The 16,620-nt window shown below is 41.4% G+C and overlaps 2 protein-coding genes across 2 annotated transcripts; both read right to left on the bottom strand.

Annotated features, from left to right (window-relative positions):
- Positions 1–1,235: 1,235 nt before the first annotated feature.
- si:ch211-244c8.4 (proline-rich protein 36) lies at positions 1,236–6,725 on the bottom strand. Its single transcript, XM_044371741.1, has one exon. The coding sequence runs from the start codon at positions 6,023–6,025 to the stop codon at positions 2,231–2,233; it is 3,795 nt and encodes a 1,264-aa protein (XP_044227676.1). The 5' UTR covers positions 6,026–6,725; the 3' UTR covers positions 1,236–2,230.
- Positions 6,726–7,651: 926 nt separating this feature from the next.
- On the bottom strand, positions 7,652–15,789 carry LOC122996160 (organic solute transporter subunit alpha-like). Its single transcript, XM_044371742.1, has 8 exons — positions 15,431–15,789; positions 15,044–15,195; positions 14,151–14,224; positions 10,630–10,788; positions 10,322–10,433; positions 10,081–10,227; positions 8,949–9,054; positions 7,652–8,845 (listed from the first exon to the last, which is right to left on the bottom strand). Exons 1-8 carry the CDS (start codon positions 15,504–15,506, stop codon positions 8,685–8,687), a joined length of 987 nt encoding a protein of 328 aa, XP_044227677.1. The 5' UTR covers positions 15,507–15,789; the 3' UTR covers positions 7,652–8,684.
- Between the last annotated feature and the right edge of the window lie 831 nt (positions 15,790–16,620).

The raw sequence follows: 16,620 nt of genomic DNA, 5'->3' as shown, positions 1-16,620 counted from the left end.
TCACTCAAGGCTTGTTGTCAGTGTCATATATAAGCATGAAAGCCACGTTACTGGTAAATCATGTGAATGGATGTTGACAAAAGACAGCATTCACTGAATACGCCTATTGCAGTTTCCTCTATAAAGTCATATACATACCAGCAGTTTCCTGTAACAGAGAGCATAATGTAATTTAACATGATATGAGCCCTCACAACCAACCTGAACTCTTGATTATAAATCTACATGCTGTTTAAGCCAAAAGTGTCTTAATCCAAAATTCCAGGTGGTAATGAGAAATAACCTTGTGTTGTGTGTTTGAGCCTCAGGGGGATACTGTTCTTTTCTCAGGGAGATGGTTTTCTCCTCTGTTGTCTGTATCAGCACCTGATGTGGTGAAATCCTCGTGTTTTTCTCAGGCAAATGATGGTCCTCTCTTCTAAGCTTGCAGCCTCTGGCTTCCTAAAGTAAACAGAGGTCTTTTTGTGTCACCTCCACAATGCTTTTTTTTGTAAAAGATTCATCCTTTGTCCTTTACTCCTTATTCCTCACACCAGACTTCCCTTAACACTACCCCATGACTCAGATCAGCTTCCTATCCTTAACCACTAGCTATTAGAGATGCTCTTCAGTATAGCAGTGTGAACCCTTTTTTGCTACATTTCATTTTGTAGCCTTTATAGTTCACTGAAGCCTTTTCTGTTCAAATAACTATCACTGATTTTCTGCAGTGATATCAAACTGAACACAAACTAAATGTCCACATCAAACGATCCACTCAGTCTGAGGGGAATTATTCATCAGATGCATCTGGTGCGTTTCACACTAAGAATAGCAATGACACACATTCCCAAACCCCTTTTCCTGATAATAAGGTATGCATGTTAAGCGTTTTCCCTTGCAGCTGATTGGTTGACATTCATGTGCTCCCTATTCAGGTCAGTGAGCTTGTAATGTGGATGATGTTGGAATGATGCTCCTATGAGGACACATTGAGCCCAGGCTGTAGTAAGATGGTGAGCCACTGTGGGGAAATGTCAGTTTCTTAACCTTTACTAGATGACAGTATTACGCAATTTCATTCCACTCCACATAAAATTAACTAAGATTATATATTCCTACTTATTGTAGGACCAGTAAATCCTCTTATGTGTGCTCATACTTCTTATCTGTATGTAAACAGCTTTAAATTGGTTGCATTAACACAAATATGGAAAACAGGATATAGTCCAACACTAAAACAGATCTCATCTTGCTAAGTGTTCATATGATTTTATTGATTAAATAGGAAACAGAACAATATAGATGAGGCTATACACAGAGATAGTGTTCTCATCTGAGTATAAGTGGGATAAGGGTAAGGAAGTGCCGGTGTACGAGCTGGAGATCTCATCTCAGCATCCTCTCTGTCTTACTCAAACATCCGCAGGGCCATTGATAATGGCTGCTGCCCACTGTCCATTTCATGGGAAGGAGTTATTTCCATTCCTCCTTCGAAACCACAGTCTCTCCCCTACAGTAGTTCACAGTGAGATCTGATCATGTTACATACGAGCAGGCGGACACACAGGCGCTGTACAGTTCAACAATCTTGTGCAAAAATTAATGGCACGTTTTCTGCTACATACATCCAGAGATAGGTGTGGAATGTAAATTTGGTTGTTGCATTTATTTATAGAGCTCCTGCCGTTCTTCTGCTGACATAAACAAAAGGTAAAGGGACTAGTTATTATCAAAGAGACTTGCTGGAAAGAAAGACAAGAAGTTTTGACGGTTCCTACAAAAAGTGGGAGTAACAAAAGTTAAAAGTACTGTAGAAAACACTGAATAAATTCTGAGTCTGTAGGAAAAGCACCCTTAAAAAGGCACTCGCCCATGTTGTGTGTATGACTGTGTTCCCAGAAGACCTTTTATCTTGCTTATCCTTAGTTACCGATGCTGCTGTGTGTTCAGGTGTGACCCCGAACCTTTCCTGAGTGCATGTCCATTGTCCAGTTGGCTCAGCACCAAAGAGCCAAGCTTGTTGCTTTGGCTCCCTGTGGAGATGTTTTGTGCTTGAGTGCTGTCAGCCTCCTTGTCTCTGTTACTGTCATTTATGGTGTAGTGAAGCCGAGAGATGACAGAGAGACGAGCCAAGAATTACAGTATAGAAGTATGAATTAAAAAACGATGGTCATGTAGTTGTATTGTAGTTGAAAAAAGTTGCAGTCAAAGCCATAATCTGAATTGTTGATTGATTCAGTCCATTGCTTTATTTTCTTATCTGGGTGCTGCCACCAGCAGCTGGTTTATTACCAACCCTGCGGACAGGAACCTTGGACACGGGTATCTTGGTGCGAGGGGGTTCTTTAGCTTGAGGGATGTGAGAGGCAGTGTGAGACTGTGCGCCATGCTTCACAGGAATCTTTGAGTCACGCGGTAAACTGGTGAGGACTTTCGGCTGGTGAGGCGGCTGACTCTCCTCCTGGGTGTGTTTTGAGGTGGGCACATTAGCCTCAACATGACTGATTTTATCTTTGCTCCCTGCATCATGTGAGTTGAAATGGGGCCTCTCTTCTTCTAGCACAGGAGGAGGTGGGTCCCTGCTTGCTTCATCATCAACATGTCGGCTTTCCCGGACAGGTAGCTTTCCTCCTCTGCCTCCTCCAACTACAGGTATTTTGCTAAGTCCTGATGCCTTTACTGGTGGTGTCCTCCTTTCGCTGGAGGGGCCCTGGAGGCTTGTTCGTGACTCATTTTGCAGTTCCTCCGTTTTGGAGGGCACTGTCTGGGCCCTCTGCGCATCTGTGCTACTCAGACAGGCCAATTGCCCATCCACTGATGCCTGTCCACTTCCTCTCATCTTAGCAGAGGCTGGGGCTTCACTTGGCAAAGTTGCAGGGATAGAAGGAGGAGAAGTGACAGGGCAAGGGGCAGGGGGGGCTTTAGATTGAGAAACAGGGATCTGAACAGGAGCAGGAGAGTCTTTTGATACAGAAACTGGGATACAAGCAGGGGCAGGAGGGTCTTTAGATACAGGAACTGGGATACGAGCAGGGGCAGGAGGGTCTGTAGACACAGAAACTGGGATACGAGCAGGGGCAGGAGGGTCTGTAGACACAGAAACTGGTATACGAGCAGGGGCAGGAGGGTCTTTAGACACAGAAACTGGGATACGAGCAGGGGCAGGAGGGTCTGCAGACACAGAAACTGAGATACGAGCAGGGGCAGGAGGGTCTGCAGACACAGAAACTGGGGTACGAGCAGGGGCAGGAGGGTCTGTAGACACAGAAACTTGGAAATGAGCTGGGGCAGGAGGGTCTTTAGAGACAGAAACTGGGATACGAGCAGGGGCAGGAGGATCCGTGGATACAGAAATGGGGATACAAGCAGGGGCAGGAGGGTCTTTAGATACAGGACCTGGGATATGAACAGGGGCGGGAGGGTCTTTAGATACAGAATCTGGGATACGAACAGGGGCAGGAGGGTCTTTAGATACAGGACCTGGGATATGAACAGGGGCAGGAGGGTCTTTAGATACAGGACCTGGGATACGAACAGGGGCAGGAGGGTCTTTAGATACAGAATCTGGGATATGAACAGGGGCAGGAGGGTCTTTAGATACTGAACCTGGGATATGAGCAGGGGCAGGAGGGTCTGTAGATACAGAAATTGGGATAGGAGCAGGGGCAGGAGGATCTGTGGATACAGAAACTGGGATACAAGCAGGGGCAGGAGGGTGTGTGGATACAGAAACTGGGATACGAGCAGGGGCTGGAGGGTTGGTAGATACAGAAACCGGGATACGGGCAGGGGCAGGAGGGTCTTTAGACAAAGAAACTGGTATTTGAGGAAGGGCAGGAGGGGCTTTAGTTTGAGAAACTTGCATTTGAGCAGGAACAGGAGGTTCCTTAGAAACAGAAATTGGGATTTGAGCAGGAACAGGAGGTTCCTTAGAAACAGAAATTGGGATTTGAGCAGGAGCAGGAGGGGCTTTAGTTTGAGAGACTGGGATCTGACCTGGAGCTGGGGGTGTTGGGGGTGCTGTAGAAACAACAGCATGAGTGGTAGGGGCTGGAGTTGGCATGGGAGCAGGGGGCATCTTCTCTAGGGAGACTGATGCAGGAGTAGGTTTAGTCATGGGAGGAATCTTATCTAAAGAAGTTGAAAATGGAGTTGGGACAGACGCAGGGCTGGGTTTGGTCTTAGTTGAAGTTATGCCAGTCTGGGTAGGGGGGGGACAAAGATCTGGAACAACTGCAACGGGGGGAAGGGTCTTATTTAAGTCCATAGATGTAGGTTTGGAAAGGGTCGTAGATATCGAGCCTGGGGTTGGAGTTGATGGGGTAACCTTTGTCATCGTGGTGGAGAAAACTGGTGCAGGAGAGGAGGGTTTGGTTGTAACAGTAAGGGCTGGTGATACTGTCACTGGGGCTTTAACTTCTCCTGCAGCTGAACTTTGGAGAGGTTTGCTGGAAGAGGAGGTTTGCAGTTTCAAGCTGCTACCTGAATCCAATTTAGCAGGTGGAGGTTGGGTAAAAGAAACAGGGGTGGGAGGGCTATGGGTTACTGGTGGAGGTTTAGCTGAAGCAAGAAGACGGGTAGCTTCAGGGCTAGGTTTACTTACTGAAGCAATAGTTTGAGGAGGAGCTGCAATCTGTGAAGCCAGTTTGCTAGCTGTAGAGGTAAGAGTTGGACTAATTGAGGGAGCCTTGACCACTGTGGCCGGGGTGTTCGGAGGAGCTGTTGTAGTAGCAGAAGTGGAGCTTGGTGTGGATTGACTTGTAGAAGGAGAAGACATTATTGGAGCTGAAAGGCTTGTTAACGTTACAGGAGTAGTTAAAGGTTTTGTTGTTGCTGTGGCTGTAGGAGTTGATTTTATTGTAATGCTGGTAGAAGGTCCAGAAGCTGGAGTAGAGTCTGAGCTTGATTTGACTGAGGGAGTAGTCAAAGTGGAAGATTTGGTCAAAGTAGTGATGATAGTGCTCGGCTTGGCAATGGGAGAAGAGGTTGAAGTTATCTTTGTGAGAGAGGTTGGGGCTGTTGTGGGGAAAGCTACAGGAGTGGGTTTTGCCACAGATGAAGTGCTGACAGAGGCATAAGTCACTGGAGATGAGACGGTGGGTTTGGAGAAGAGAGATGTGGATGATGGCGTGACTTCAGTCACCACACTACCGATGGCACTGCTGGCTTTGCCCCACTCTGCCTCCACATCAGCCATGATGTCTCCACCCCCTGAGATCGAGTCAAAGGTCAGGAGAGAGGAGATGTCTGCCAGCAAGGAGCTCAGGCTCTTCTCACCAGGTATCAAGGGTGGTTCAGGGGTGAGTAAAGGCGGCGCATGCTCATTAGTTCTACTCACATTGCCTGCCGTCTTCTGGGGAGTTATCGTCTTTGATGGGGATGTTGCTGAGCTGTCCTGTGATGTTAAGCTCTTGGCACAGCTCTCTGTCTCGGGGCTGTCTAGAGAGCGAGGCTGGGATTTGGGGGTGAGGGTGAGGTCCTCTTTGATGATTTCCACGCTGTTGGCTCGGGATGACATGAGAAGCGGGCTTGGAGGGGCTTCCTCCTTGTCCTCCTTATCTTTTGAGCGGAACTTAACATTGCCAAAGAGACCCTTCAGTCCACGACGTTGCCGACCCACTGGTTGGGACACAGTGTGGACTCGGCGGTCCCCCCCTCCTCTCCGGCCACCCCTCAGTAACGAAAGGAAGCTTAGGGACTTGGCTGAGCATGCTGAAGAAATGGAGGTGCGAGCAGGGGCGGCAGCTAGAACGCCATCGTCACCAAGCGGCTCCTCCTCTGCCTGCTCACTCTCTCCGTGACTCACCTCCTGTCCCTTTTCCTTGTCAAGCTCCTGCTCCGAATCTGGTGCAGCAGTCTCTGATAATCCATCAAGGTTTTTGCTCCTGTTAACAGGTGACTTGTTGTTTCCATCCCCTTTGCTTCGAATAGAAAAGATGTTACCTGGCTTGCGTTTGCCAAACAGCTTGAATCCTTTTCTGATTTTTCCACTTGGCTGGGATTCACAAGGCGGGGGGTCCATGTTCTCCGTTTGTACATCCATCTTCTCTCCGTTTCCCACGTTCTCTGTATCCTCCCGTCACTTGCTGCAGTTATTATTCCCCAGCCAGTGGATGGAGCATTTATATCCAGACCTTATCTTTATCTCCCTCTGTAGTCTTGCTTTACCTCTGTTGCTCTCAGTGCGTTTCTTTATCGGCTGTCTGTATCCCTCCCTCTGTCTATCTTTCCCATTCAGCCCTTTCTCCTCTATTTCTCCCTTGAAAGCCCCTCCCCTTTGCCTCGTTTTTGTCTGGCTGCTCTCCCTGGTTGCCATAGCAACTGAGGAGCTAAGCAGCTTTCGTCAGCAATGCAGAGCCAGGGGCTGTGATCAACCCACCCTGAACACAGCTTTCTCTTCCTCTCTGTCTGATGACTCTGTTTACATAAACAGCAAAGACAAATACTCCATTAACAAGGCCAAAATTTGAATTCCAAGTGATCTGGCTTTATATAAACATCTGATCCAGATTAATGCAATGCACCTCTATATGCAGCCTAATAATCTGTTAATGGGACAGATTTGCTTTTACTCTAAATAAACTGGTCCTCTTCATATCTACGGTGTCCCAGCAGCCTACAGTCAGTCCCTCTAGTCTGTAAAAAAAGTTAAAGATTGCTGTTCTATACATAGCTAAGTGCAATCAAGTTTTGGAGATAATTAGCATATTGACCTATATGTCTGTTTGTGTTTTCCTCATTAAATGTATTCACTATGCTGCATATGAATTTAAAAGGCATAGTATTAACATCTTTTAGAGAACATATGAAAAACAAATGTAATGCTTCCGATGATGCAGAAATGTTGATGTTTCTTCATTAAAACAAATTAAAAACGATCAATCTTGTGGGAGGGCGTGACCCTTTGAACATCTTAACAGAGTCACCATCAGACCTGAAGACAATCAAACCATTGAGGATGATTACATAATTGTAGATGAATGAAAAGATTTCATTTAAGAGGAAAGATGCAGCCTGTGGTGTCTGGAAAAAAAAAAAGAAACTGTATGGAGTATGGCTGTGTTAATATGATATCTCTTATTGTTTGATATTGTCAATATTATTATGTCTAAATGTTAATTTGAGTGTTTCTTAGAGTTCTAGCATTGACATATGATTTTTGGAAAATATAACTCTTGTTACTCTAACGTCAAATGCAATCCTCTAATCTACACAGTGCTCAAGCAATTATTTATTTTCACACTCTTTCAGGTGCTTGACAAAACATGACTGGGAATCTTAATTTCCAGTTTATACAAATATACCATATACACATTACTTGAGAAGTTAGTCTGTATTTAGTTAAGTGTGAATCATGTGCATATTGTTAATAGATGTTCATAATCATATTCTACTTGCTTGGCATTAATAAATGACTTAAATTTAATTACTCTGTTCAAAATATGGACTTGTAAAAGTTTAACCCAAAACCTCTAACGTTTGTGAATCTTCAAGATGCAGCATGTTCAGGTTGAACTTCAAACAAATAATGAGCATTAAAATTTTACTTTTGGCCTGACCAACAATTGCCAATATAACTCTTATTTCCTATAACATCTGTAAAGTCCCATTGATGTGTATGAAAGTTCGTGGGTTTTTTCTTTTATAAATTAGTCATGTGAGTCAAGGAGAGGAGACTGGTTGTTCTTTATTATCAGATTAATAAATGAGGTTTTCAGGTGGAACAAGCAGGGCCTCTTGTGGTCACTTAAAAAACAACATGTGGCACAGTTTGGCCATAGATGGCTGCAAAATGTACTGAGTCTGAAAATAAAGTTGCTGTCTCATCCACATTCACTGAGCACAAGTCTGTGTAAGTGTGTCAGCAAGCTTTGAATAAATCTGTCTGTTCTTCTAGGTTGTGTTAAGAGACATACATTTAACTTGTACACAGTTATAGAAGACAAATATAACAGACATATAGAAATATAACAGATTTAAGTTGGCTTCATAAAACTTTTACAAACACTTATCTGTACATGCTGCTCAGTGAACAAAAAAATCCTTTTTTAACAAATGTTTTCATGTTTTGGTGGATCCTCAGTATAGGTTAATACATGCAACCTGGGCACTGTAATGTATACATTAATAAATAACCAACTGAATACTGTGTCAGTGTTTACTGCTCACTTCACTACAAAATACATCAAATGTGATTGTTGGCCTCACATCAACATGTTAAACACCTCAGCCAAGGTCACCGTTACTGTGCCAGACTAGGACAGAACCATAACACAAATATTCACAAACCTGCATAATACCAGTACAAATGACCACTTTTTCCACATTTTTCAACCTTTCAACCTCTCTATGTCGTATATCTCTGTGTCATACATCAGTATGCTGTTACACCTCTGTATTTTGTAAGAAGGCTCTATTCATCTCACTCAGATCCTAGTTACAGGCTGAAAAGAAGCACTGTATCCCCAAATGTCTTTAATTATTCTTGTTTAAGGTAAAACTTTAAAAGTCAGTTCACTCAAATGAAAAAATATTCTCACTCATCCCTACTGGCATCTAGCCATGCAGATAGTACTGATACAGATACCGTACAGATAGTGATAGTTTATCAGACTCTCCAACAAGTTTGACAATTTGATGATCTGATGCATCATATAAAGAGCAGCATTTACTTCCACTCTTTCCCATTCTTTCTTCTTTTTTTAGACATCGTGCTCCACAAGAGAAGCCTGCAAGGCAACCTTGGCGTTCTGGTTGTTGTCATGTGCCTCAGAAGGAAGTGTGTCATATGTACGACGGTACAAAAACCGAGTGATCAGAGTGATGATGAACATCTCCATGATCATCATCTGCTGACTTAGCACTGCAGGGCAGAGAAAGAGAGGAAAATCAGGGTTGCAGATGGATTATTTCACATCACACACATCAACAGAAGATGCAGATAGATGTTCAGAGGTGTTTCTTACTGGATCCACGAGCCTGGGAGGAGAAGGGAGGCGCACAGGCGATGGTTCCATCCAAGGCCAGGATGTTAATTATTGAAGTCTGTAACTGACTCAATACAAGTATTAGCTGAGGAGAAAACCATTACTTGATCAGTTACATGCTTATGTATACAGGCGTATTGAGTAGCATCTCTAAATATCAATATTTGTTAGGAGACTTTGGTATTATGAAAACTGTAAGAACTTGAAAAAAGCGTGCAAAAAGTAACAAAGTAAGATGAATTGTGCCGCAGAGTTCTTATCATTTTCAGCCATAAAGCAATCAAGAAGAAAGGTAACCCTCTTAGTTTTAGTTTCCTTTGTTTACATCTATGAGACAAAATGTATGTTCAAGCAACGTATTGATTTAAAAATGCATGACAAAGCAGCTTGTGTTGCTGTTTTTAATGTTAATGTTTCTTTTGTGTTTTTTTTTAGTTAGTAATACAAGTACACAGAGAGATTTTCCCTATGCCAGGTGAAGAAATACAAGATAAATACAAAATGTATCCAGATATCTTTTTCAGATTGCAACTGACAGAGCATTAAAGTTGCAATAAACAACATTCAGCCACTAGATGTCACACTATAGTACTAACATCTCAGACCAAAACAACCGTGTGTGTCATTTACTCAATAAAGTTGGGGGAAAAAAAGAAAGCTGACAGCTCACGAAACTCAGATCAAACTGTCAAACTAGGCAGTGCTGATTAAATATGGATCAAGATTCTGTTACTGCATTGCCTATTTCTCGCCTCAAATGTTTAAAGAAATGTATTTTAGAGTACTGTTTAGCTGTCATTTGAGAAAGTTCGTGATGCGGCCGCCATCGTGGAAATGCACATGGAGGACATGGAGGGACTCACATGCTCTAACATGCATGCTCACATGCACTAACACGCATGCACAACTGGTGCAGCTACCAAAACAAAGAACAGAGAAGCTTGGGTAACAACACACACAGAGGGAGTGTGACTTCATTCACTGCTCAGGTTGCCATTACTCCACTATTATCTTTACATAGCAAATGGTTGTTTACTGACAACTAGTGAGGCTCATTGTCATTTATTGCACCTTTAATAGTATACATATTGAATTGGTTGTGTGGACTCACTTGGTACATGGCATACTTGGGTACAATATTGATGCTGCGTAGAGAGCTGTTTGTGTTCATGAAAATGATGGCAACAGGCCAAAGAGAGATGATAGTGAGGATGCCAATGAATGGGTTTATCCATATGGCTGCACCAGTGATTTCTAGCTGAAAAAGGAGCAAAGAAATATTTACATTTCAGGCCATTCTCAGTTCTTTTTCAGTACAATTCAATGTGTAGACGAGCTTTCCAAAAACTTACATCAGCGAGATCAAAGTTGCCATTTGTCCACAGTATTATGGCGAGGATAGAGAGCACTGTCTTTAGGATTGCATACTGAAGGGCACCAAACTTTAGCAAGAATAACATTTTCCTGAATGATTCAATCCAAAAAAGATCCACATTAGAAACAACCATGATGTGCCAAAACAGCATGGAAAGAGTGTATAAAGAATATAAGCAATAGTGTTATTTCACTACATTAGATATCTCAATGTACTGGCAGTAAAGAAAATCTCTAGAGCTTATTAGAGACTGTTCTGTATAAACAAGTATAAAAGGGAAAATACCATGACATGGGCACGCGTGGTAAACAGACACAGCAGCAGCAGCAGGGTCCTGTGCTGATCTTAAAGGTTTCACCAGTAAACCGCTCCAGAAAAACGTTGCTGCCCCCCAACTCATCGATTAACAGCACCAACATCTTGTACACCACGACTGCAAAATAACTACAGAGAGAAAGACAAGTGACTTACAGTAGGCCTGTTTATAGAGAATAGATATGTAGCAATTCTCAAAAATCATGGATTACTGAACTTCACTGTCACTGTTTGTAATGTTAGACTAGGGTTAGGGGTTAGGGTTAGGGTTAGTGAAACAAAATGTCACACTTAAAATTTCCTTTATTTATTACATAAAACACAACTATTCTTGACACGTGAGGGCAAACCAAAAACAGCCCTTGTTAATGGATTTTGACCGAGCTGCTACATGTTGTACAGTACATTATCTACTGTACACAAATCACATGAATCAGAGAGCACACATCATTTACAGTACCACTGGAGGTTGCAGAATCCTATAAAGATGTCCTACATTTTATTAAAGTTAAGCCCACACTCTTTGGAGATGTGGCATGATCTTTGATCCTTGTGTGTGTAATGATTCATCCAGTAGTTAAACTACACAGTAATCTCCAGCTAATTAATACAAGGCTGTAAATTGCCTTAGCTTTTATTATGTTTACTCTGAAGGCATTTAGCTGATGCTGTATCCTCAACGTCTTACAGTAAGTATGTATGGGGGGTCAAGGGCAGTATATCACTAAAGGAAACAGGACTGTAGGATTTGGGACGATTTGTCCAACCGGTAACGCTTTAGATTACAAGCAAAGTACAGTGTGATTACTCCACAGTTACGGTGTAATCTTTTGTACTAACGGTGTTACAGTACGTACCAATACATACATGTAGGTACAGGGGAACAAGATGTGAACTTATGGAATAAGGGGTTAACAATTCAGGAACTTACAGATTACTTATACTGTAGTTATTGTTTAACTACCGGGTACCTATTCTATTATTACAGAGTATGTACGACCTACTGAGCAATCTGGAAATTTGGGAAGAATTTAGAGAGAATTAATACTTTAGTTATTATTTAACTAATAGGTACCTGTTATGTTATTACAGGGTACAGTATGACCATAAAACTGAGTAAAAATCTAGACGTTTCAGGGAAGATGTGATGACTTCTGCAGCACTTAATAAATCTGATGTAATTTTATTTCAAAATGACCTTATTACCACCAAACAGGCAAAATACATTGCTCGGGGTATATCTGTGCGTTTACTTTGGAACAAAGGTCCAGGGGACAGTGTGTTGTCATGGATGCTGTCTGCCTCTAAAGGCTGTCTCAGCTGTCATTCACCTCACCAGCAAACTTCATCACTTGATGCTCATTTATGGCATCTTGGCTCCACCTGCCATCGGCAGACAGAATTCACCCACCAAAGATGTCACTCACTTGTGTGTAAACACATGTTGACAATTTTGAAGTCATTAAAATGTTGAAAGTCTTCTCCCTGGCCTTTGTTTTCGTCCGGCATTACAGCTCCTCAAGGTGCGAGCTTACCCTTTTTTCAGCTCTGTGCACGGTCTCCTTTCATCCCAGGAAATAAATATATAGCTATAGCTAATATAAATATAGCTAAAGATAAAACATGAGGTATGAATCAGAACGCATATATATGGTTCATATACTCTTCTGATTGCAAACTGTGTAGTTCATTTAGTTTGTTCTTCCATGTTTTGAGGCAAGTAAAATTTTAAACAAACTGTTCTCACATTGTCCTCTGTAGTTACAGAGTAAGTTGTGTTATAATAATAATAATAATAAATTTTATTTATATAGCACTTTTCTTAACAATGTTACAAAGTGCTTTACAAAAGAAAAATAAAACCAACAAGGCAGATAAAATAAGCAAAGAGGCAGAAGCACAGAGTAACGATAGAAGGTCCACAATAATAGTAATAATAGGACAATAGACTGCACAGGAGTAAAATAAAATAAAAAATAACATCAATTAATAGATGTAAAAGCAGTAATTAAAACATATCAAACATTCCAAAAGCTTTCACAAAGAAAAAAATTTTAAGACGAGTTTTAAAAGCTAGAGACTAGTGTGTCAGAGTTAAGTGGGCAAGGAGTTCCAGAGAGTGGGGGCTCTGACAGCAAAAGCCGGATCACCCTTTGTCACAAGCTGTGACCTGGGAGTGACCAACAGGGCTCCAGCTGCGGATCTTCAGGGTCGAGGTGGCACATACCAGTTCAATAATGCAGATATGTAACTGGGAGCAAGGCCATTTAATGCCTTAAAGGCGCATAATAAAATTTAAAAATCAATACAAAAGCTAACTGGGAGCCAGTATAGGGAGGCAAGCACAGGGGTGATGTGCTCATACCTTTTTGTCCCAGTAATGAGATGAGCAGCAGCATTTTGGACCAGCTGGAGAGGGTGAAGGGAGCCCTGGCTGATACCTGAATAAAGTGCGTTGCAGTAGTCGAGTTGAGAATATATAAAAGCATGTATAGTTTTTTGAAGATCAGCAAAAGATAAAAATGACCTAATTTTAAAGATGATTTTCAACTGGTAGAAATACAACTTGACAACATTTTTGACTTGAATCTCAAAACAGAGGTTGGAGTCAAATATTACCCCCAGATTCCTAGCAGCCTGTGTAAAGTTCTTTGACAGATTGGCAAGCTTTGCTCCAAAAGAGCTGACAGAATTTGGGAGACCGAATAGAATGACCTCAGATTTGTCGTCATCAAATTTAAGAAATTTCTGGGACATCCAGGATTTAATGTCAGAGAGGCACGATTTAAGTTTGACTAGCATGCTTGGATCCGAGGGTGTTAATGGTAAGTATAACTGTGTGTCATCAGCATAAAAATGATACAGCACATCATGATTCTGAATAAGCTGGCCAAGGGGCAGCATGTATATGGAGAACAGAAGGGGGCCAAGAACTGAGCCTTGAGGGACCCCATGGTTCAACTGCGCTATTGTGGAGGTGGAGTTACCCAGAGCGACAGAAAAAGTTCTATTGAGGAGGTATGATCGTAATAAAGTAAGAGCCGGGCCTTTGATGCCCACCCAGTTCTCTAGGCAATTTAGGAGGATACTGTGGTTGACAGTGTCAAATGTGGAACTTAAGTCTAAAAGGACTAAAATCGAGCAGTCACCTCTGTCTGTAGCTAGAAGTAGGTCATTGGTTACCTTAACAAGAACTAAATAGAATTATATAAAACTATATTGGGGAAAATAAAAGAACGAAAGATATAGATTTCCATTATAACTAAGCTGATATGTCAAACATGAGGACAGTTCGATAGAAATAATAATGACCAGGTAATACAATTGATCTCATCATCATTTATCTTAGAATATGGATTAAAAAAAAACATATCATATTTCAGCTTTTTAGATAGATCAATGAAAGAAACCCTCTATTGTATGAGAAAAGCTCAAGGAACGGAGGAACTGCCTTGTGTAATGATTTTAGGTGCAGATGCAAGAAATCATACCAGTTAGATGTCATGTCTGTGAACATGACTGCCCTCGGGACCCACATCCCAAAACAGGACATGGTGGCAATGACCTGAAACAGAGAAATAGGATAAAGGACATAAAAACATGTCTAGTCACAGTCGATGAGTGAAATATCCTGACAATTTCTGGATGGATTGGGCAAGAATGAAGATGAATGTACGAGTGATTTATTTGTGGCATTCATCAATTTTCTCATACTTAGATCTTTCTCTTTAGTATGAACGAAATTTACAAGTGGTCCAGACCTGTCGTACATGTCATAAATAGATCATCTCTGCCTTTCTTCACATGGAAGAAACACTTGTTTGACTTACAATTATAGTGCTCTAATCTGAATTAATTTGGAGTTTAAATATGATGCTGAAATTTACAATAATTAAATACATCACTTAAACAAACTTAATTCTGTTTACCATATTATCATCATCATGGCTGCCAATTTACTGAGAGTTTTCTTTTTAAAGATTTTATGATTTTTATTGGCACATTTTGGCGCAGCAACTTCAACATTTCAGTAGTTGCTCGGAAACTTCTATCACACCGACAGCTGCCTCTGTGTCTCTGTTGCAGGTGTCTGTCCAGTGTCAGCTGACAGTGAACCATCAACTGTAGACTATAATATTCTCTCCTCTAATATCTAAGTGACTGTCATAACCTTGAGGTTAACCTCACAGAAAAAGAGAGAGTTTTATGCATGCAGTTCCCCAGATGAATCTTAATGACTTTCATTGACTAATTTTTAACAGCTCCTTTCATCGCAGCATGATTTGTCTTTTTGTCAGATTTGATGTTGTGTTTCAAAGGGTCTTGTGCCAGAGCTCTTAAAATAAATACACAAAAAGAGTGAAAAACAGGTCCAAGCGCTTACTGGTGCTGCACCATTTATCCAAATGATGGTCGTTTTCCTGGAATAGGGTAGTTTTCTATAAATGTAAATGCACTGCTCCAGGTAGAGCAGCAGGGAGATGCAGGACATGAGGGTGAGCATGGCGTACAGGCAAAATCCAAACACATCTAGCTCTGATTTAAAACAGAGAGGGAGAGAGAGGGGGGAGTTTAGATGATTTCATCAAGCAGTAAACAATTTGAGGCACTTTATATGAAAAATCACACACAAATAAACGATCAAAGAAGAAGCCAGTGTTATATGATACATGAGACTCGCACAGGAAAATGCTGAGTGAACCATTAATGCCATTAACTTGGCCTAGTTGAAACATTATCAGTAATCAAGATGTAATAATAGGTCACTTACGCTTTATCACATCAATAGCCAGCGGGGGCTCTTGTAAACAAGCTGGATCAATGGTGCCGTTGAGTGCCTCCTCCATGGTATGCAGATATTCCTCTTGAGAAATGTGCACTATTAGGCTAAAGTTTAAAAAGAAAAACTTAAGCTATTAAAATTTAATTCCTTTCTCTCCTTGCTGAGCTCGTCTCAGTAAAATCTGATCAGTAGTAGGTTGTAACTGTAAAACAACAAGGTCTACTTAAATAATCTGTTTCCCCCTCACATCACAGTGTATGCAGGTGGGTCACAGCGGCAAATTCTACAAGTGTACTTTACCCTTAAGGCGACTTTTAAGGAGTGAAGGTATGCTTACAAGTTTATGAGAACGCCTCCGTAACTGACTGTCACTCATTCATTCACAGACTTAAGTCGCAGTAATTACAATGACACCAAGTTCAGAGTTTTTTTAAAAGGTCAATAACCTCTGAGTGTGCCAGGAGGGATGAACTTTGACTGGGTGTGTTGCTTATAAAAAGATAAAGAAATTTCCTTCAATCTGTATAATTTATTATTCAGTTTCAGTATCTTTGGTACACAGAAGTTGTTACTTCTGGGTTAAAGTCAGTTTCTGTGAGGTGTTTCCATTATTTTTTTCACATTGGATGTCCCCCAAGCTCCCTCTACAAATCTTCAGGATATGACCACTGATTAATGTAGAATTATTGCTATAAATAGTGTGTTGTGTGTATCTCTGTTGCACTGTTGTGGAGAGGTGAACGGCACTGAGGTCGTTCACCTCTCCCTGGTATCCGGTGGGTCATGTTCCCAGCTCATTGTGTTCATGTGCCAGACAAAGTTTAAAAAACTGAAAAGCCTGTAAAAATCTTACTGGACTGTCAGCAGTGTCTAACTTTAACGATCCTGAAAAAGTGAAAAGGACAGTCTCATGTCACAACTATCACGTTGTACAGCTTCACAGCTTTCTTATCACCACTGTCTTTTTAAATGTCAAGTTGAGTAGCTTATAGCTATATATACTTATGCTTATAGATACAGAAATTATAATTTTCTTTTGTAACTTTTATAGAGCTGAGGCATTATTTCTTTTACTGAGAACCGAGATTATTATTATTTCTTTTACTGAGAACCGAGATTATTGTTCCACATGTTCCTCATTTACTGTAGGTTGGCAGCTCTTCTACAATAGTTTGAAG

The sequence above is a fragment of the Thunnus albacares genome, chromosome 13, assembly GCF_914725855.1.
Source record: "Thunnus albacares chromosome 13, fThuAlb1.1, whole genome shotgun sequence".
NCBI lineage: Eukaryota > Metazoa > Chordata > Actinopteri > Scombriformes > Scombridae > Thunnus > Thunnus albacares.
This window is presented reverse-complemented; position numbering and strand designations above follow the sequence as displayed.